This window comes from Montipora capricornis, chromosome 2, assembly GCF_036669925.1.
Source record: "Montipora capricornis isolate CH-2021 chromosome 2, ASM3666992v2, whole genome shotgun sequence".
NCBI lineage: Eukaryota > Metazoa > Cnidaria > Anthozoa > Scleractinia > Acroporidae > Montipora > Montipora capricornis.
The window spans coordinates 53,367,275-53,388,566 of NC_090884.1; the positions used below are offsets into that span (position 1 = coordinate 53,367,275).

General features: G+C 40.0%; 1 protein-coding gene across 1 annotated transcript in view; it reads right to left on the reverse strand.

The window, feature by feature from the left end:
• Nucleotides 1–21,287, reverse strand: part of LOC138027041 (uncharacterized protein C05D11.1-like) — a 28,033-nt gene extending 6,746 nt beyond the window's left edge. Inside the window, exons 1-19 of the mRNA XM_068874543.1 lie at nucleotides 21,141–21,287; nucleotides 18,539–18,621; nucleotides 17,348–17,506; nucleotides 15,534–15,689; nucleotides 15,351–15,404; nucleotides 14,780–14,902; nucleotides 13,537–14,169; nucleotides 12,724–12,867; nucleotides 11,971–12,165; nucleotides 10,782–10,884; nucleotides 6,900–7,030; nucleotides 5,416–5,534; nucleotides 5,176–5,237; nucleotides 4,650–4,735; nucleotides 3,292–3,446; nucleotides 2,081–2,261; nucleotides 1,939–1,988; nucleotides 1,439–1,532; nucleotides 820–936 (exon numbers count right to left, since the gene is read on the reverse strand). Coding sequence (XP_068730644.1) covers nucleotides 820–936; nucleotides 1,439–1,532; nucleotides 1,939–1,988; nucleotides 2,081–2,261; nucleotides 3,292–3,446; nucleotides 4,650–4,735; nucleotides 5,176–5,237; nucleotides 5,416–5,534; nucleotides 6,900–7,030; nucleotides 10,782–10,884; nucleotides 11,971–12,165; nucleotides 12,724–12,867; nucleotides 13,537–14,169; nucleotides 14,780–14,902; nucleotides 15,351–15,404; nucleotides 15,534–15,689; nucleotides 17,348–17,506; nucleotides 18,539–18,621; nucleotides 21,141–21,282 — 2,787 coding nt within the window. The 5' untranslated portion in view covers nucleotides 21,283–21,287. The remainder of the gene's footprint in view (nucleotides 1–819; nucleotides 937–1,438; nucleotides 1,533–1,938; nucleotides 1,989–2,080; nucleotides 2,262–3,291; nucleotides 3,447–4,649; nucleotides 4,736–5,175; nucleotides 5,238–5,415; nucleotides 5,535–6,899; nucleotides 7,031–10,781; nucleotides 10,885–11,970; nucleotides 12,166–12,723; nucleotides 12,868–13,536; nucleotides 14,170–14,779; nucleotides 14,903–15,350; nucleotides 15,405–15,533; nucleotides 15,690–17,347; nucleotides 17,507–18,538; nucleotides 18,622–21,140) is intronic.
• Between the last annotated feature and the right edge of the window lie 5 nt (nucleotides 21,288–21,292).

Genomic DNA, 21,292 nt, shown 5'->3' on the forward strand with positions numbered 1-21,292 from the left:
TGTTCAAAAGCCGATCAAATTTTACCCTCGATTAAATACCGACTCGGTGAAGTTTGAATTTTGCCCGAGTGAAGTTTGAATTTTTATGTAGAAGGAACACAAAAGTTTGAGTCAAAACTGAAGGCTTAAATCTTGCGAAAACTTTATTGATCAGTAAACAAACTACAATTATGTAGGAACAACCAACCCACTAATTCTTATCTACAGAGAGAAAGACTAATTTTTTTAAATGAAAGTATTGTATATGTGAAGTGCGGGAAATGTAGAAGAGATCATCGCGCTTAACTGGAAAATTGAAACAATGGGCCTTACTCAGATGGCGGCCATTTTGAGTACCGAGGGGATTGAAAACAATGGTTTGTTGGGGGTGCTCAGTCTCGCGGGCTCAGAAAACCTGGTTGTGGTCATTGTTATTTAAGGTTTTTCCATTGTCCCTTGTAGACACCTGAAAATTCAGGCGCGAACCCATGACCTCTGCGATTGCTGGTGCATTACTCTACCAACTGAGCTATGAAGCCACAAAGTTGGGAGCGGGTCAATTTGTTGGATTCATGTGTTCCAGTGAAAAGGGAACAAAAGCGACAATTGCTTAAATTGTCCAGTTAAATGCGAGGATCACTTCGACATTTAGTAATTTTTTCATGTCTCGGAAGGTTGGGTTCCGACCAGGCGGTCGAAGGACTGAGTGAGTTCACCACGAAAGAAAAAGGTACAAATAGAAAAAAAAAAAGGATTCCTCTAACGAGGAAATAAGGAGAAGCTAACATGTATAAGTCGCTAGAGTCCACAACCCACAGAAACCTGGTCAAACGTGCTGACCTGTGATGCGGCGGATGAGACACTTTTCTCACGTTCAATGATTTCGAAGATGACACTGCTGATGGCAGATTCCAGTTCACTGGCATCGAAGGCCATTTCACCTGACAGATAGCCGTTCTAAAAAAAATACAGACAAACAAAATACACGAATAATTCTCTTCCACTGCATAAAGCTGTGGTAGAAGGCTGGAGTACTGTGGCTAGTTTGCTGCCATTGCCAGCCATGTGGGAGCGGTAATAATGACCAACAATTATTAGTAATTCTAAAGCTTATGTAACCGAGAACCTGTTCTACTGAAATTAAATCGCATTAAATTTAAAGCAAATATATTCAAATGATAAATTTCCAAGAGAAAGGGAAAAGACAAATGAAGTAATCACGAAAACTCTACTTGGACCTGAGAGGCCGAGAACTTACCAATTCAACCCACGCATGGCGGTGGGTACAGGAAGCGAGCATGGAAGACTCGGACACTGGTAGAAGGCAAGTACCCTCACAACTTTACCAACTCCGTTTACTCATTTTACAGTCTACGAGTCCCAGGGATCAGTTCCCTGGCACCTATCATCTACTCAGCTTGATGTAGTTGTTGACAGCCTCCATAATGCATTTACTTACCACAATTTCCTGAGTCTTCTTGTAGGCCTTCACCAAATGCGTTGACTTGATGAGGAGGAGGTACAAAAGTCCATTCTCGGGATCCACGCGCATTCTACGAATACAACAAAATGGAAGATTGTAAAACAGTTAGCGTTTGTCGTAAGCAGTCGTGAATGCATAGTTTGAAAAGTCAAGCTAAATGCATATCAAACACTGTCAAGCAAGACAATATGAGGCTAGAGAGGGAATCCCGCGTATTTGGCCCTATACAGATTTCAGACTCCTTGAGATGTCACGCAACGCTCCCGAAGGAGACTAGATGACAACTATATCAAATCTATTGTTAGTTATGTCACACTGCGTGCTCATTTCAAGAACGACACCTTATTTGTCAGTTGGTGTGAGAGTGCTTCACGCGCAATCTTCAGTACAAAAAATCAAATAAGTAACATGGGGAACAGAGATTCGCCCTCTTAAATCTCAAATTCTATACTGAGTCAAGAGATAAGGATACGTACGCATAACCGTAAGACAGTCCTAAACCACGAACTTGACGCCATATAGGACCCTGCGAATGACACATGCACCCCAAAATTAAGACAGGAATTACAATTTCAGCGATCATGGCACCTTGAGCATGTCAAATGGAAACTGCCTTACCTCCAGCGTGGTTAGACACTCCAAGAAAACCATAATGGGCGCGAGATCGGGATGATCGAAGCTTTCAACACACCGAGTAACTTGGAAGAGAAATGAAGACTCAACCGATCCAATACCCGCAATTTTTCCATGCACAGGATCAGTGACCAAAAAGGAACTGGCTTTCTGTACGGGAGGAAGGCTAAAGAATGTACGAAAAGATAAAATTCTTGTTAGTAATAGACCTTTTCGGCTTGTACATTTTGTTTTCCCAATACAGATCATGTGATAATACACGGGAGGTTTGGTCTTTTGTTTTTTTCATTAAAATGAGGGCATGCAAGCGTGAATATGCCTACATCCGCTCTTTTTAATGAACAAAACAAAGGACCAAGCCTCCTGAGTATTATCACATGATCTGTATTGGGAAAACAAAATGTACAAGCCGAAAAGGTCTATTGGCTGGCAGTATTGTTGAAGCGAGAGGCAAACATGAGTGATAAGCGGCGAAGCCGCGCAGAGAATGGGGAGGGGATTTCGTAGCGCCCCTTCCCATTCTCCGCGCGGCTTCGCCGCCTGTTAATTTGCCTTTCGCGCCAACAATACCGCCTGCTAAGCAGGCTGGTAAGTAATATCCAGGGCCTCTTTATTAGCCTAAGCATGCAAAAATGAATGCGACAACGTTTAAAAGCAGGATACTGAATTAGTAATAGCGACTGAAATTCCTTGCTATAATTATTTTGATGAAAAGAAAATTACTCAAGAAGGGAAAAGAATTATGACACATCTTGGATTACTCTGAGTGAGACTAATACAAGGTCATGGGGATCAAGTCCTCTTTAGGCATTGATTTTTTTCGTCAGATTTTTGTTTCGTAAACCGCGATTACCAACGCTTAGAAAATAGTGCCATGTCTGCAATTCCAATCTACGGCTTTCGTATATTCTCTCCATTGCACTTTTGCCCCTTACGGATACCAAATGAGCAAGTACAAGATGGCGTGATAACCCTGTAGCGTTGTCAGTGTGTGAAGCGCAATCTCATCGTCATGGGTTACATGCAAAAGCAAAAGCACGTGATAATGGAATGAATCACGAGGCACGTGTCAATCAAACTCAATGTTCGGATGTACATGGACAGTTACCGGGGTGAAATGTTTGGTACATGATGTAAAAACGAAAACATTCGAGCAAATGAACGGAGAGGGAAGATAACAGTTGCTTTGGCCTTACTTGTTGGGTATTTCAACGGAGATGTTTGGCAGTAACTTGGTTTTCCATAGCACATGAGGATTGTCCGGCAATCTGTTTACATCAGCGGCCACGTGCACTCGCAAGTTCGACGGGTGCGTTAGGAGTGAGCGCAGTTTCTCAACTTTTGCGATAACCTAAAGTAAATCCGAAAATTACATGAAAAAAGAAAAACGGGGTACATACAGAGATTAGAGACGTTTTTGCGCCAGACTAAGCTGGGGCCATCCAAAGACCAAGTACCCTGACGATATTTCTCGACTCATGAGCCCCGACTTTCCACCAGGCCCTGGAGTATGAGTTTCTCGACTCAGGACCAGACCTCTTGAAGAAGAATTGCCATGACCGCTTCTGCTCTGTTGGGACGTGACGCAATCGACAGACAGAAGGGTTTTCTGATTACGCACGTTTTACCTCGAGTGGTGCAGTTGTTTTTGGAGATTTAGTAAAACATTTCCACGCTCAACCACGAAAAAGGGAGCAGCCATGTTTGTTCTTGGCAATTTTATCAGTTCCTCAGTTGAAACGGCCGAAACTCAAAACAATTTTTGCCGTAAAGAGCTGGGAACTTGTCCGTAACGCGCGAATAAACAGCAAAGTATCTCATGTCAAATCGTAAGCGTGTGTTTGTGAAATTTAAATGGTAACAACGCAAACATGACCGCAGGAATAAGCTCACGTGACTTTTCAGGTCCGCAGTTTTCGTGGAGAGAAAAAACCTGGTGCTTAAAGGGACACGGTCACGGTCTGCGCATGCTCGTGCAGGTGATCGAAACTTGAAAATGTCAGCCTGACTTTTTCAAGTTACTAGCAATCACAAATTCAAAATGGCGTCTAGCGGAGGATCCGGACATGTCGGTAAACGCATCAACTCAGGGCGGAAACGAAAGGTCGAAGACAGAGGGGAATTTGCTTCAGATGAAGATAGCATTTGCTTTAGATAAACTTGATTTAATGCAAAATATATGCAGAATTCTTCAACTTACCGATATTTCCATAATGGCGGTCGAGCGTGACAAGTATGGGAGAGAGTGAATGCTACTGCGCATGTCAACCCGTGACAGTGTCCCTTTAAGTCCCCTATTAGAACTACGTTTAAGGCAAACCGCAAATATGGGGATTTTCTTGGTTTAAATACAACAGAAGCCCGGCCGTTAGCCGCGAAACTCGAAGTTTTAAGAGATAAAACAGCATAAGACAAATACAGCAGAAAAAAAAAGCTAATACTTGCTTACTAAGACCCACTGGTCAAATGAAATCAGAAATTCAAACAAACTAAGGTGACAAAGTTGTTACTGTCGTTTATCGAACGCTTCTTACACTGCAACAGTGTCACAAACCTCGGCTGGATTATTCTCAAGGTCGGTCAGAACTTGGTTTAGGAAACTGTACTGTCGCACCATATTGGCTGAAAACATATTGCTGTCTGAAATAGATACAAACGTCAGTTAGGGCAGCGAAACAGCGCAAGAGGTTAAGAGACTCTTATTTCCTTCCTGTGGATTTTGTCTTCATTATTCGTTCCAGTTTGCGGCGTTTTTCCCTGCTCGCAGAGGTCTCTTTTTTCTTGCGTTCCCTGGGCTGGCGAGTACGGGAAAAGAGACGTCTCATGCCATGGGTCGAAACTCATTGTGTTAAGCATGCGCGGCGATTACTTAGCGACCGAACCCTCACGTGATACTTCATGTTGTGTGGGCTCACCTAACAACGGCGGTATTACTGTAAAGGAATGCGCGAGACACAGAGGGCTCAAGTCAAAGTCATCAAACATATCATGGGGCATGCGATGCCGTCCAAAAACCGTTTTCCTCCTTAAAATGTATTATCATAGTTAACTATGGTATTATGAAAAACTTAAATGCCTACTTTTTGTAAAAGCAATGTCTCTGATGAGAGTTTTGGCCACAATTCGTCCCTCTCGTTTCATTCTGTCGAAGAAATAACAAAGAACAACCATTTCTTAACAATAGCTTTCTTTCAAGTTCTAGCGAGAGGTCACACGCGAAGCACGTTATCGCGTCTCCTTTCGCGTGCGCCCGCGCGCAACATCTCGCAAACACGAGTTATTCAAGCTGCTCAGGAGCCAAAATTTTATGATGGACTCACCTTGCAACGTCATTCATCATCTTCCTGCCGACAATTTCCAGCCTTTCTTTCGTGAACTGAGTTTTGTAAAGCAGCTCGTGCAACCAATTAACTCCTTTGTCGTACTTTTCAACTTCAAGCTATTTAAAGAAAGGAAGCGAATCTCAACATTTGCATGGTTTGGTTTAATTTCTTTTGTTTTGATGCGTAAACCTTGATATCCAATGAGGAATCAGATGAAAACAACGTGTGGTTTTTATTTAGATTTTCATTGGGTTTCAAAAGTCATGCACGTAACGAATTTATCCATTTTTGATAGGATTTTGAGCTTATAAATTATTAATGAGTTTGAGAAGTACCTGTCATATCCAAAGCCAAGCAAATTTGTCAAAGTTAACTTTGAAAGGATTCGCATTAGGTAGCATTAATGCGTGATGCCAAAAACAACACGATGAAATTAAAGTAAAATGAAGTACAGGCTGTTCTGAATAAACGTTGAGGCTGGGCGAGCCGGGAAGCTAATGCCACGGCAATTATTCCCATATCTGTGTTGGCTACTTCACTCAGAGGAGTCTGCTACTTTTTCCCCTAAACTAAAGTAAAGAAAGAAAGATTCTTCCAGACCTAACATTATAGTTCATTTTGACAATGACAGTAGTCGCTTACTGCAGAAGTTCTTATAAAGCACTAATCCACAAAAATTTGCGCCCAAATATGGCCGAGCGAAATCTGGGAGCGAGAAGCTCCTACTTCTCGCCCATTTTGCGTAACTCTGAGCAGAATGAGCGAAAGCAGTTCCTTACAACCTTTTTTCATTGGATCATCGGTATAGTTCGCGAGTGGTTTTGGGACGCATTCTTTGTATTCTATGTTCAAATGCAACTACATATACTAACCTCGTTCCCAGGGTGTCTATTGTCGTTGATCGACAAAGAGACCCTGTGAACGAGGTTGCTATATATAGATGTTTAATACGCCCGTGGGAATGATGGGAAACTAGTTGCTTGGCGATTAGCCAAACATTGGCAAGCGCATGACTTAGTAGAGACTGCAGACCAGCGGGACAAATTGTCCATCCGACCGGTGTGGTCGTATGTTCGAATCCTGCCTCGGACTATGGACGCTCCCATTGACAGAACTGACCGGCCAGACTGGACATTTGGAAAGACAAACTCCACAACGCCTTCAAATTAACACACTTTGAGGATTACATATACTCCTCCAGAAGAATGCGAGGGATTATGATGCACGTGTTCCCTCGAATTGTTCCATTTTCTCTGCAAACTGACGGGTCTTAGATCTGGTCGCCCAGTTCTGACAAAAAGAAAGCGCCCTATGAGTTTTCAGCTGTCCTTTCGCCCGTCAGCAAGCAACTAGTTTCTAATTCTATATTCATTTACGTTTACTATTTTCAAAAGCAATCACGAGGGCCGATGTTATTTTTCTGGCCTCAAAGTAAAGGATAGAGCAAAGGCGTGTTCTTGAATGAATACTGCTCATTTTACCTTGAGTGACACACAAGCAAGTTGTGAAAACTGCTCTGGCATAAACCTTTGTCCCTTTGGACCAAGACAAGACACCTGGTCAAGAGTGTCAGCTGCCAACTCCGCCACAATTTGATCATAGGGAACAAGAACTGTAACGAATAAAACCAACTTGTATTGATATTTTTATCATATCTCTTGGGTGGCAAGCGTGCTATGATTGGGTGACTTGAAATTTTGATGAAACATTTTCTAGCACGTTTTTCACGTTGTTTATGTGAACTAAACTTGTGAAAGTGTTTGAATCTTGCAAGCAACCATTTCAAAAAGCTAATAAGAGTTATTCGTTTTTCGGATCATTTTTGATCATTTGCGTGGCAGTTGAACGTTCCTCTTGACTTCAACTAGTTTCGTTTCCGCCCGCCTTATTACTTCAGAGATGTAATAAATATCTTACTAAACTTGTTTTCTTGGCTCACACTTTAAGTTACGGATCCTCGTTTTTTCCCGTTGAAAAACATGCCCCGCGCGCGCATAACGGAAACGGAAATAAACTCGGCCCGTAACAAACAGCACGGAACTCGGCTAATAAGACGCATTTATTGCACTAGGCCAGTTTCGTATTCTAACGGTTGGACTGGATCTAGCATGAAGTGGAAGCTAATGCGGGTAAATTAATTTCCATTTGAAAAGATCTGCCTTCATTAGCCTCCATTCCATGCTAGATTCAATCCAGCCGTGAGAATTCGAAAATGGTCTAGTAGATGAGGCTGAAAATGATGTGAACAATGAGTCACAACTGATTCAGAAAGCAAGGCAAGAGTACACTCTCACTACTACTTAGTGAGGTAGTGCCATTCTACGAGTTTAAGGACGATGCCTACCATTGTTATTGCGCACACGTTCTGCGCATCTAGAGATACTCGGGTTTCCTATCGATGATGCTTACTAATAAAAGGACATTTTTGCGCAGTTTAAAACTAGCCGGAGAAAGTAGATCTTAGTAAGTTCTCTTGATATCCAAAGCTGAAGAAAACTGGGGATAGCCATGCATTTCAGGGGTGGATACAGACTAGTGCAACTAGTTTCCAGAAACTAGTCAGAATCGTTAAGAGATTTAAAAAAACCTAAGAAACCCTAGCCAGAAAGTCTCAGTTGCAAGATGGCAATTTGTCCCAGGTGTTTAATTATAATACAGAATTTGTTAATTCCAACTGAGCGCCTTGAGTTTCACTGAGCCCAGTCCTCACCATTCCCCCTCCCCCTCTGTGGATCTCTGTGAATATGTGCACTAGTGCAAATTTTTTATTGTTTCTTGTGCACTAGTCAAAACTCTCTTTCATTGGCTGAGCATAACTGTGCACCAGTCAAAGTCTCTTCTCATTGGCTGCCCCGTTTCCGTGCACTGGTCGTGAACTACCGTAAAGTTCCGATAGTAACGACCCCCTGAAAGTAGCGATGCCCCAAAATTAACGTCAATTTTTTGTGGCCGCTAGTAAATCCCGAAAGTGGCAACCTCCCGAAAGTAACGGCCTTCCCGAAAGTAGCGACCTTTCCCCCCCGCCCCCCGAAAGTAGCAAGACCAAGTTTTTTAAATGGTATGCTGTCAATCAATAGTCAAAATTTTAATGTACAATAATATGTTCGTGCAGTTTAATTTACAACAAGGGGAAGCTTTATGCCACCATTCGTCCTTGACATCAGTTCACTGATGTAGCGATGAAAGAACTACCGTAAACCGGTATAATTTCGTATTAACAACAGGAACGTATCTTCAAATTGAAATTGAAAACTATATAGTTTTCTATATACGGTTTTTTGCTGTATCTATCATTGTTATCTTCTTTTTATGAAACACAATCTATACATATGGAGTGCAAATAAAATGTTGTTCTTTTTAAATTTTATGTTCATTTCTTACTTTAAAAAAGGCTCCCGCCAGCTTTATTTGTAAACGATTTGTGTTCCCCGAAAGTAGCGACTCCCCGAAAGTAACGACCCCCCGAAAGTAGCGACCCCCAAAGGCTGCTAATTCCGAAAGTAACGAGGGTCGCTACTATCGGAACTCTACGGTACTCGATCTGAATGACGTGTCATGGCTTCGCTACTTTCAAGTGAGCTTGTTTGTCGAAAGGAAGATTGTTCACCCTTTGATGTCGGTACCGTGTACAGAGTCATTGCCTCGTTTACCGACGCAGAAAAGGTTCGGTTTATTGAAAGCGTTTGGGTCTTTTTCGGAATAGAGAGTGGCAAAAATGGTGCCAAAGTAGACAAACTGTTTCGATCCCCGCTTACGTTTTGGACGACGGCGCGTGGAAGGTTCGACAGCCACTCGAGCGGAAAGTCAGAAATTCATAAATTTTCAGCCATGACCATGCAGAATTTCTTGGCTGCAATGAGAAGGCAATCCACCCCCATTGATCATCAGTGTAACCAGTTTATGCAAGCTCAGATCGATGAAAATAGAGAAAAAATCAAATCGATTGTGAAAACTGTAATATTTTGTGGTCAAAATAACATTCCATTGAGGGCAAAACGAGATGACAATCCTGATGAGAGCAATCTCCAAGGAAACTTTCAAGCCCTTTTGGAGTTTCGTATCGACAGTGGTGATGTAAGAACGTTTCTCCATTTTGAACTTAAGACTAACTCTGGTACAAAATAATTTCTTTTGCCTTAAGCTTGTAGGTCGGGAACCTCCTCGAGGTAGAGCCTGGAAACATATTTATATGGCTAATACCCGACTGGACAATGTGACATAATTAAAATATGTACTTAGTTAAGCTTCCTGCTTCTTATTTAGTAACACCTATGGTATGTTAAACATTATTGTTATAAAATATTTTTTAGTAAGTGTTTGCTAAGAGTTTTGTGGATTTAAAGCAAATTTCCATACTTGTTTTGATCCTAAATATATTTCCAAATATGCACCAGATTGCATTACAGAGCAACCAAGTTTCAAAAAATATCCGGGGGGGGGGGCATGCCCCGGACCCCCCTAGCAAGTTCAGGGCTACCCCCTTCGATTTTAAGTCTCATGGAAAAAATTATTTTGGTGGAAACTAGTCACACAAATTGCTGGATCCACCTCTGCATTTGTGAGAGATAAATTAAGTTTCAACTTGAGAAAGAACGCCATACATTGTTTTGTATTTTAAGTACTGATCCGTGCAAAGTGGATAGCAATTTCCTTCGTTATGCGGCAACGGGGCTTTCCCCACATAGGAATGTTATCATTTTTACACAGAGAATGCATAAACCTACAGGAAAGCCGTGAACGCAATAAAATTCATTTACAGCCCACTTTGAAAGGGTGTTTCTTGTGTTAAAAGATTTTGACCAATCACAAGAGTTGAAAACAAAAGCCAAGAAACGTTTACAATTTTACATGTTCCCCACATACGATTTCTGTGGAATTCATTTAAACTGAGACCAGATGAAAAATGGAAGATGGTTGGAAAGTAAGGATGAATATAATACTGCTTTTATGAAGTTTTGTTAACTTTTGCTGTTTAAGCCAATCAGAAGTAAGTACAGACAATAGAAAAGTTATCACCTTTTTGCATACCAATTGAATTCCAACATGTTCGTTGCCGTTGTTGCTATCGTTCTTATCTGGACCGTTTCTTAAAGCATTTCACAACTTTTATTCATGAATTATCCTTGGAAAATTCGTGGTTACCCCCAATTTTTTTTTTGGATTTCAATAACACTTGTTAAGATCTACATTTCATGCATAATCATAAACCGGGGCAAAAATATCCTTGAATTAGTAGGCACCTTCCTTAAGGGTTATACCGGCAGAGGACATATTAGGGCTTTAAAGGGAAGACATTCTGGTAGAACCAAACTCCACGATGTATGCCTTTTTCTTGAGATAAACAAATGTTTCATCCGTTTTACCTCCATCTCTTAGTATCGGAGATTCAAACAACACTTCTAGGTAAAGGCTAAGGAAAGGTTTCAGTTCCTCAGGCACAACTGCTGTGTCCAACATTACTGATAGCTGAAATTAACGCAAAAGAAATGTCAATTCATCAAAGAGGAAGTTAATTGATTGCAATGAAGAAGTTGTTCAATTCAATAGGCCATTTTCGAGTTCATGTCTGCCTCCTCTTCAAAGCGAGTCTAAGCGCGAAGTTTTTGTGATGGTAATTAGTTCTACTTTACATATAAATGAAAACTAATTTTCATAAGACTCGCTTTGAAGAGGAGGCAGACATGAACTCGGAAATGGCCTATTGTGGCAAAAGTAACCAGTTTCACAATAGGCCAGTTTGGTATTTTCACGCCGCGCGGTTGCACTGGAACAAGCATGGACAGGAAGTGAGCGAGGGGAATCCTTTCCTTAAACAAAAACAGAATTTTTAAACCAAAGGAAATACTGTTTACAATCAAATTTGCTTGAAAAATTTACCAAGGAAAGTGTTCAGAATCGATTCTTTTTGTTCTCAAATTTCAAAGGCGCCGCCATTTTGCGAAATTGTGACGTGTAACGGCTGCCCTATGTTATCACACAAAAGAGTTTCGTGTCAGAACAACTAGTCAACAGTAACACGTCACACATATTCAAAATGGCGGAGTCCGGGTAATGTAACTAAACTTGAGCGATTCTGAAATTCATTTCTGAATGGCTCAATTTTGAATCGTGTTTTTGAAAATTTTGAATGTGAAATCTTGATGCTCGTTTCAGCGTAGCCTTGTAAATTTCCTTTTGTATGCAAAACCGGGTTGTTCCAGTGATAATTCAAATGGAACAGACTTGTCAACTGGAACGTTCTCGGAAAAAAAAGGACTGCCGTCAGAAGTACTCCTCTTTTTGCCGAAATGATCGCCATCGGAGAATCTACGTTGCCATGCTCCTACGTGAATCGGCAGCCATGTTTGTTATTGTAAATCGTTAGTTCCCAGTCTCTTAAAGAATGAAAAAGCGACTCCGCGCAAAGGGAGCACGTTTGTGCCGTTCCGTTTCGATTTAGACAAAATTGTTCTGTTCCTTTTTAACAGGACATTCTCTTCAGTTTTTCCATTCATATGGAAAGCGCCCAAGAGTATAGCATATTTTTCCACACACTTCAGTCAGAGTTCTCACCTTTACAAATAAGGTCGACACATGGTCCAGCTGAAACGCGTATGGAATCTCTGTCACGGGGAACTTGACGGCTTCGGGTTCCGCATGACTGCAGCCATCTTGCCTTCTGTTGCTGAACATTTTGATTGGGTGAAAACTGATGCTGGATGTCGAGGGCACAGGGAGACTGGTGACTATCTCTGGTGGAGGAGAGACCTAAAAGTAAAGCAAATCAAAGGGTCTTTTTTACTTTATTATTGAATGCAAGAAGTACTTACAACGGTTTTAAGTTCAATATTTCAAGAATGGTTCAAAAAGAAATATCCAGGTAAATACTGGTATTGAAAAAAAAAAAACAACCGTATTGAAGAGATGCATTTATAAATGGTGTCGACTTGGACATACTCGAAAAAACTCCGAGTTCTCAAGAAATTCTTTTTTCCAAGGGTAACACGTGACAGTGAACTAACCGACTGCGCTACGCCTGTCTCTGTAAGTCACTTGGAAGGTCAACCACTGACTTACAAGAAAGCAAAGGAACGCTAATTGGGGACATTGTAAACTGACAATGACAACAATGACAGCAATGACAACAACAATGACAACAAATCAAGTCAAATGTTGGTTTTTGAGGAGAGGGGAAACCGGAGTACCCGGACAACAGGACAATTGTGGGAACAAAGAATTTAGACTACGTTCGGGTAACAAACGACTGGCACACTGCAATGCCACATTCTCGGCATTTTACTGAAGAAGATGGTGGATACACGTAACCTCATTGTCTTGTGTTGCCTTTTCAAGCGTCTGTCGTTTGATTTTCAGCCCCTCTTCACCCAGCAATTCTCTTTGAGCTGCAACTCTTTTTTTCTCAGTTTTTGACATCTCCGTCATTAGCTCAGCGCTAGGTTCGCCAACAATCTACAAAACAACACACAGTTTGGTTGGTGAGTCATCTTTCAAACCCTGACTTGTAAGACGTACTTTCAGGGATTTGAAAGTACATTTGTATAGTGAGGAGAAGGTCGTGCTGCCTTTGTGATGACATCTACAAATGGCTGGGCTCTCCATTCTTCTCAAATGAAGATGAACACACCTTCGCATTTGCTTGTTAAGCCTTAGGAACGTTAAAGTTTAAAAAAATGAGGGACAATGTTCACTGTGAAATTGTAAATGGTTTGAAGAGTCCTATCTGTAGTCTTGAAAAGGGCTGTTTAGGATGAAATTGACTGGCGTATCGACAATCTGAGTGGAAGTCATCTTCAGAGTCAAGTGATATGTGTAACGTCAGCAGATGGTATAAATATTCTGGTCGTTGCTGTGGTTGGTAAACAAAGCCGTGATGATATTGGTCAACTGTCAGTTGAATACATTTTATCTCTGCCACCAAAAGATTGGCTGGATTTGCTTGAGGGTTCTTCAAGTTAACAAGATCGCTTTCAGCAAGAAGTCAGGCTTTTTACTAGGTGCTTACATGTAAATCTTGAATTAGACTATGACACTTGGAAGGTTTATGGGTATTTCACAGAAATCAAATAACTACACTGTAACTGTATAACATTATCAGCAGGGGTTGATTTTCTTCCTTACCGCAACACCTGGTGAGGAAATAAAATATTTCTTCAGAAAATCTACCCAGTAGTCCACTGACTCATTCTGAAGCTTTTCCAAGTTTTTGATTACGTTGACTCTAGCTTGAAGGTCCTCTGGTTTAGAAGAATACAAAAAGTCGCTAACTATGATATCAGCAAAAGTATCGTGCGGACGATTTTCAAACTTATTCTTTGTGTCCAAGATTTTGCGATGAATAACCACACCCATGCGCTTCATGTCTATGGATTCTTTGCCATCGGCAATGTTTCCCAACACCTCCTTGATCTTTTCTTTTGTTGCAGACAGCTTTTCAAATGGAACATTTTCAGCCTTTAAAAGCAAAGAAGTTGAAGAGAATTCCAAAACATCACAGGAAATATCACTGCAAAAGGGATCTGGAATTTCCACAAGTTTTTGCTGCAGGGGTGCAATTGGAGTGTCTGTTAGGTAGTCCAGCATTACTGAAAGCGCGGCCATACTGTATTGATCAATGCAGGGAGGTCCTCTAAATCCAACTAGGACAGACCCTGATTCTTCATCTTCAGTTGGGAACTTGATAACTTTCTCGACAGTTTCATGAAGGAATGGGACAGGATTTTGCCATGGTCTTTCATATGGAGGCAAAGCTTTCTAGAAGAAAAAAATCAGTAAGGAATCAAATCACAGATCATTCAATTGCAAAACAATCTTATTTTTGTGAGGCTAAAACAATTTTTAGGAAAGTTAAAGTAAAGACAGTGCTAGACAGTGGTTGTTGCCCATGGCAACTTGAGGGGGAAGCTTTTTTACTTGCTCAAAGTTCTAGGTCCGTTAATAAGGTCCCTTCTAAGCCCTCATTGTTTACTATCATGTTCGGTAAAATAAGAGTTTCAATGAGAGTTTCAATGACTGCGGTTCAGTGTGATAGGGCCACTGATGGCGGCTACGTTTAGGTTAGCCATGGATCTTTGACTAATAAAATACACTGTTTACATTGTGTATTCTTTGCCACAACCTCAATGGGCCCAACTCCGCAAACTTTTAAGGTATCACTCACTTATTTTGGTGAACAAGTAGACAGGTTACTTAAATTTTACATTTTCACTGGTTCTCAAAAATTGTCCAGCACACTTTCTCAAAACCATGGTTCAGGTGAAACAGCTGTGAAACTGCAAATCCTTTAACATTAGTATTCTTATCAAGAAATAAACTATTTGCCAAATGAATTAGGCTTCAATAAATCCAAGTATTCTTGTCTTGCCTTAGTAACAATTTTGTCCTCAAACGGCTTGAAAGTCTCAAATACTTTCTTGGAATCAATCTGTCCAGTGATGATAACGCACAAATTCTCTGGTCGATAAAACTGCTGATGGTAGTTGCAAACCTGGATTTGAAAGAAGTCCAATAAATGTACATTATTATCAATTTATTCCTTTGAGACGTTGTGGTTAAATGTTATGTGGGCTTTGTTGACTTCCAAGAAAGGTGCTAGTGACAGTGGTCTCCTTGTACGGCCTTCCTTGAGGCCTTAATCAGACATTTCAATGAAAACTGCTTTCAATTGCTACAAGTAAGCACTTTGCACATTTTATGCCGCCTGACCTTCTACAGAGATTCTACACCTGTCACTGCAACAGGTACTTATTACAAGGGTTACAGCCTAATCCTAAACCTATCTCCAAACACCTGGCAGGATATTGCATGCCACTCCACCCCTACTCCCTCCTTAATTTGCAGCACCTCATTCCAATATACTCCTTAACTTAATGCCCATCTCAAATCTTTCATACTGTAAAGAAACAAGCAAACTAACTCATGTTGAAATTATTTACCTTGGTGTGACTACAAGTTGAGCGCAAATTTTCCATAATTCCTCCGGTTTCAGACTAGAGACAAGATGGAGCCAAAAATTAATGAAAAAACCCATAACAATCATTTTCTGACACCTTCAGGTTTCAGACAAGATATTTCATAATGGAAGTATGCTCAAACAACCTGCAGAGAAAATTTTTTACCTTATAGCCACAATGACCAGGATACATCTCTCGTGTTAAATTTAAGAATGTTCTGGATGTCTCCATGTTCTCTCTCCCTTGCATTTCGCAGTACACAACACCTGCATCTTCCCCATCACCATTCACATGATGAACTTCTGTAATGTATGCAGAGTCCTGTTATTCAAAATGCACCATAAAATTGTTAAGAATTTACCTTATCATTCACGACAAGGGATGGCATGGTGGTAAGAGCACTCACCGCCCACCAATGTGGTTGGGGTTGGATTCACAGGCTTGGTATCACATGTGGGTTGAGTTTGTTGGTTCTCTACTCTGCTACGCCAGTTTTTGTCCAGTTACTACCGTAACGGTTTTTCCCCCTTCTCAAAAACCAACCTATGATTTGAAATGATTGTGTTGATTTTATTTGATTCGATTTGATTTCTGTGGTGTCCTCCACTACATGTACATGTATTAGGTAGTGCCTTAGAACTACATGTAAATACACTTGTCACTTAAATAAAGTTCATTATCATAATTTTATTATTAAGGGCCCAGTGACGTATTTTTTGGGGTGCGTTGCTAAGGATGTAATAGTTAAGTAATTTGAGAGAATTTGGCAATATTTTGGTCAGTTTCCAACTTTTGTAAGCAAATGACCTTAAATATGACGTCATCATGCCACGCTTATGGTCACGTGACCAATAAAAGAAAACTCTAAATTTGCCTCCGTGCTAGACAATTTGGGTATTTAATCGATGGTTTGATAATTTGTATTCGTTTTTGCATCCAGCCAAGCATGGTTTTCTTTTTATTTTGAAAAATGTTCTTTTTAAAGACATAAACGATACTGAAATACCCATAACTTTTTCAAAAAAGATGATATTAAAAGATCAATGCTTAGCTATATTGTGTGTTTGGGGGTAAAACGTGCCATGTAAAAAAAAATAATAATTCAATTTAAAACCGCCGGAAATTTAGCTTTTTTCTCAAACCGGAAGTCAGTTCGTTTACGCATGCACAGTTGACCTGAGAACGAGCGCGAGGAAGGGCGAGGAAAAACCTTAGATGGCAACAACAGTTTGTGCAGTGACTTTTGCTTGTGAGTGGGTTTTCTTGTCAGCTTATGATATGATGACGTCAGTTACCGGAAGTAACATTTCACTTCCTTAGCAACGCGCAAAAAATCCGTCTGTGGGCCCTTAAGTACTCAATAACCAAGAGTGAGGTCGTTACAGCAAAATCTCAAACTGAGGCCTTGATACCATCTTCTGAGACTAGTCAGTGGTAAATACTTATCAAAAGGGCAGAGAGAATGCTTTCTTCTGTAGTGTACATGTAGAAGTGGTGAGATCACATGGCTTCCACAAGCACATCCCACGTTAGATTCACAGTCTCCACATCATTATGGGTTGAATTTGATGGTTCTCCTCTCTGCTCTGGGAGATTTTTCTGGTTACAATGGTTTTAATTCCATTTGATTTTCAGTCTCCCCCCCCCTCCCCTTCCCAAATATACTTACCCTAAAAAATGTAACAATGTACTGGCTTTTAGTCAATTAATAGTAACAATAAACTTGTTACCAAAGGGAACTTATGTGTACAAAGTCATGTACGTTGCATTTTGCTCTTTCAAGCAATCAGAATAAACAATCAAACTCTTTGCTGTTATTAACTAAGTTAAACACAAGAACTATGTGTTCTGACTGGATCAGTTGATACTTGAGATTTTATGTAAGGCCAGATAACTGCATCAGGTGAAAGTACAATTCCTGGAGGAGGACTCCACTTTACCATCATTGGTTTTAAGGCAATACTCCAAACTATACTTACTGTTAGTGTTGGATACAGCACATGGTCAAGGTAGATTGGCAACAGATTAAGGAATCCCTCGCTTCCAGCTGTTTCCATTGTATATGCTGTATGATCAGTTGCCGTCCATGCATTAGTTCCTTGGGCCAAGCATCTATTTGCAAGCAAATCTAAAAGACCCTGCAAGTTGAAATTCATAAGCATAAGTCATTCTCAGTTTGAAACTGTAACTGTTCAACTTAAAGGCATGCAAAAGAAAATAATCAGACAGGAGGATGTGCAATACAGGCAATAGTTTTAATAGAGTAACTATTAGGACAAGGATCATTTGGATGAAGAATCAATTTAGTGACGGCTGAATGATTTGAGAGACAAGACTCACATGACTTGTACATGTATATAACATTGTCTCTGCAAAGTGGTTGAGCTTCAACAAGGTTGGCAAAAAAAAAACACCTGCAAGCTTGCAAGTCTAACACAACTGATTTGAAGGACTGAGAGTAAAGGAAAGGAAATAGAGGACAAAAGAAGAGGATGACAAAAGAAAGCAAGATTTGTTTTTGGTGAATGGCTGCACCTGGCATTATTATAATTATTGGTACAGTAACAGCTGTAGAATGAAGGGAGAGCAGATAAAAAAATAAAGAAATACTGATAAAAAGATGGAAGAAACTCATGCAGCAAGCCACTAAAAAAGTGAACAGCTACCTCTTTACCACCCATCAAATCACATTGAGTCCTACATGTATATCCTTAAATGTCGGTTGTGATGTTGTCATCCCAGTGTTTAAATTCTTAGTGGAAATGTACATGTAAGACACATCCATTATAAATGTAGATTAATTACATTATCTTACACCTTTAAAGTCTTCTTTACTTCTTATAGGACCAATCTCTAGAGACACAAATAACAATAGAGAAATGTACAACTTCTGGTGGATGAATAAAAGACGCTAATGAGAGATCTTTTGTTTTCATCCACCAACATGGTGGCGATGATGTCAGGTGAAAAGCTCCTATAAATTGCACACGTACATTTTTGTAAAGCACCTACAGTGTAATTATGAGCTCTTTTTTGAGAACCGTACTTCATAACAAAAATAATAAAAAAATTAACATTAATTATTATTGAAAGAAGGAAAAGCTTTAATGTCATTATTCACTCTAATAATAATCATTGCAAGTTCAATGAAATAATACTATTCTAAATACCTTATATGGATAATCTTCACTTCCCATAAACACCAGGTGCTCCAAGGTGTGTGGCAAACCATCATCATCATGGGCTTCAGTAGCTATTAATGTACAAGGAATTAAGGAAAGAAAACAAAAGGAAAGGAAGCAAGTCTATTTAAGAGTCTAATCAAATGTTGATTTTGAAGGGGAAGAGGAAACCGGAGTACCTGGAGAAAAAGCTCTCGGAGCAGAGTAGAGAACCAACAAACTCAACCCACATGTAGAGTTTTGAAAAGTCCTTCGTCTCATGCGGGATCAAGGACTTTTCATACTAACTTGATTGACGCCAATTATAGCAACCCAAAAATGGGTCAATGAGCTAGACCAATAATTATTAGAGTAGTCCTTGTGGACCCCAGGGAATAGAGATGTCAATCAAAATTTGCCATACACAGTGAAGCGTGACTTTCAACATAAGTGATGGCTGAAGCTACAGGATATTCCGAATTGCGTGACTATCAAAAGAAAACAATTCAAGCATATCTGTCTTGCAGAGATTTGTTTGTGCCTGCCCCAACCAGGTCTGGGAAAGTCTGACCTTTGAACTACATGTACATGTAGCCCCGCACGATTTTGATAGTTTACTTGGAGAGGATTGCAATACTATCGTCTTCGTAATTGTTCCACTGATTTTGCTCATGAAAAATCTAGTCTCTAGCCTCAATTGTCGTGGCATCACTGTGTCATACATGTATGTAGGAGACAATTGTTCAAAGCAACAGTTGCAGGACATGTTAAATCTTAAGTATCATCTGGTGTCTGGAAGTCCCGAGGCGATTCTCAACAACTATTGACACATTAATTTTTTCATCAACTGAAAGAAAATATTTTAAAATGTGTCTTCATTGATGAGAGTCATTGCATCTCTAAATGTAAGTTTCACTAACTAAAGATGTATCTCTACTTCTATTCCCGATCTACATGTAGCATGTCTGTTAATCCTGTTCTAGCACGTCTCCTACACCTGAAGCCTACATGAGTGTTTTGTTTCTATCACTGGAGATCTCCTTTCCAAGCGGCGACTTGAGATTGAAATAAGCTTCCGTTTTATTTCGTTTTTGTTTCTGATGCCTTTAGCACAAAGTAAAACAAATTTCCTCTTTTGCTTTAAGAGAAACAAACATGACTTTGTTCAATTGTTTTCATCGGATTGCGCCATTCAAGTGCAGAACTTGTGAATGACGTCATACCCTTTTTGGCGCGAAACACATATGAAAACCTTGCAAGCCAGACAAGTCGATCTCTTGCGACTTTGTAGCTTGCTCATCCGCTTTGCGTTCGAAAAATCACGCTTCACCTGCCAAAACATTTTCTCCTGGGATTCTCGTAAGGTCGACCTGTGGCAAGTCTACCCACATATGACGCTGACTCTGGGAATCGAACCTGGGCCACCTTAGTGGGAGGCAAGTGCTCTCACCTCTGCACCAGCCCTGCACCCACAACATAAGACAAGTCATGAACAATGTCATGACTGATTTATCGTTCTCACAAATTATTGCGTGCCACATTTAATTTGTTAGCATTTGATGGCGTTCTCTGAAGAACGAGTCAGAATACAATTTAAGAAGTTAATACAGGGTATTGAAAAGTTCAGCTAAAAATCCAGGACTAAATGGGAATCGAATCCATAATTGTTCACATTGCACGGTACACCAAGGGACCAAATGAGCTTTTCATCAGTGTCTTGTAAACCCGGGGTAGTCAATCGATAAAAATTGATTTCGGAAAATCATTTGATAAATCGATATCTATCGATAAATTGATTTTAAACGATATCGACTTTATCGGTAAATCGATAAAAATCGATACTCACACGCCGACGAAGTGTAATTTTATCGATTTTATCGGATTCATCGATCGCTATTGAATCGATAAAAATTAGCCTGTTTCCGGTGAGGGAGCGTTTGATTGTGACTCTTTAAATGTAGATTTCAAAGGCGGCAATGAAATGATTTGTTGACGAACACTGTAAAAGAGATCAAAGAGACTGCATTACGATTTTTTCCTGATTTAATTGTTCGATTACATTATTTTCGTAGATTGGATTGTAGTAAATTGTAAAAAAAAAATAAAATTAAAAAAAAAATTCGATTATCCGGGTTCAATTAGAAACGTAACTTTTTTTTCCGTTTCCTCGCCTTCAGTTGTCGTCCACTGTGGTTGTCGTCTTATTATTCCTTTCTTGCTTTGTTCCGTTGGTTTTGGAACCACGTTTTAACCTAAGAAATATGGGGAGCAAGAAGTTCTTTAACGAACAGGGAAGTTGTTATAAGTATCTCTGCGAGCTCTTTAATATCTTTTGGTGTTTCCGTTTCGAGAATTGGATACGATAAGCCAGTTTCGATAATTTCGATATTTATCGATAAATTCGATAGCCCCAACTCAAAAATCGATAATTATCGATTACTCACACCAAACTCTTTTATCGATTTTTATCGAATTTCCAAAAAATTAATCGATCTTTATCGATTGTTATCGAATGCTATCGATTATCGATGTTATCGAATGACTACCCCGGGTTGTAAATAATTATTATTCACGTGGTACATGTACTTTATAATTAAGTAACAATACATACCAAGGCAAAGAAAGCCGTTCACAAGAGGACCAGGAACCTTAGCAAAGCAAAAATTGATGCCCGTTCTCTTGGAGCGATATTTCTCAACAGAAATAGAATCTAAAACGACGAAGGAGGACAAACAGTCAAAGTATTCCGCCATTTTGTCCAGA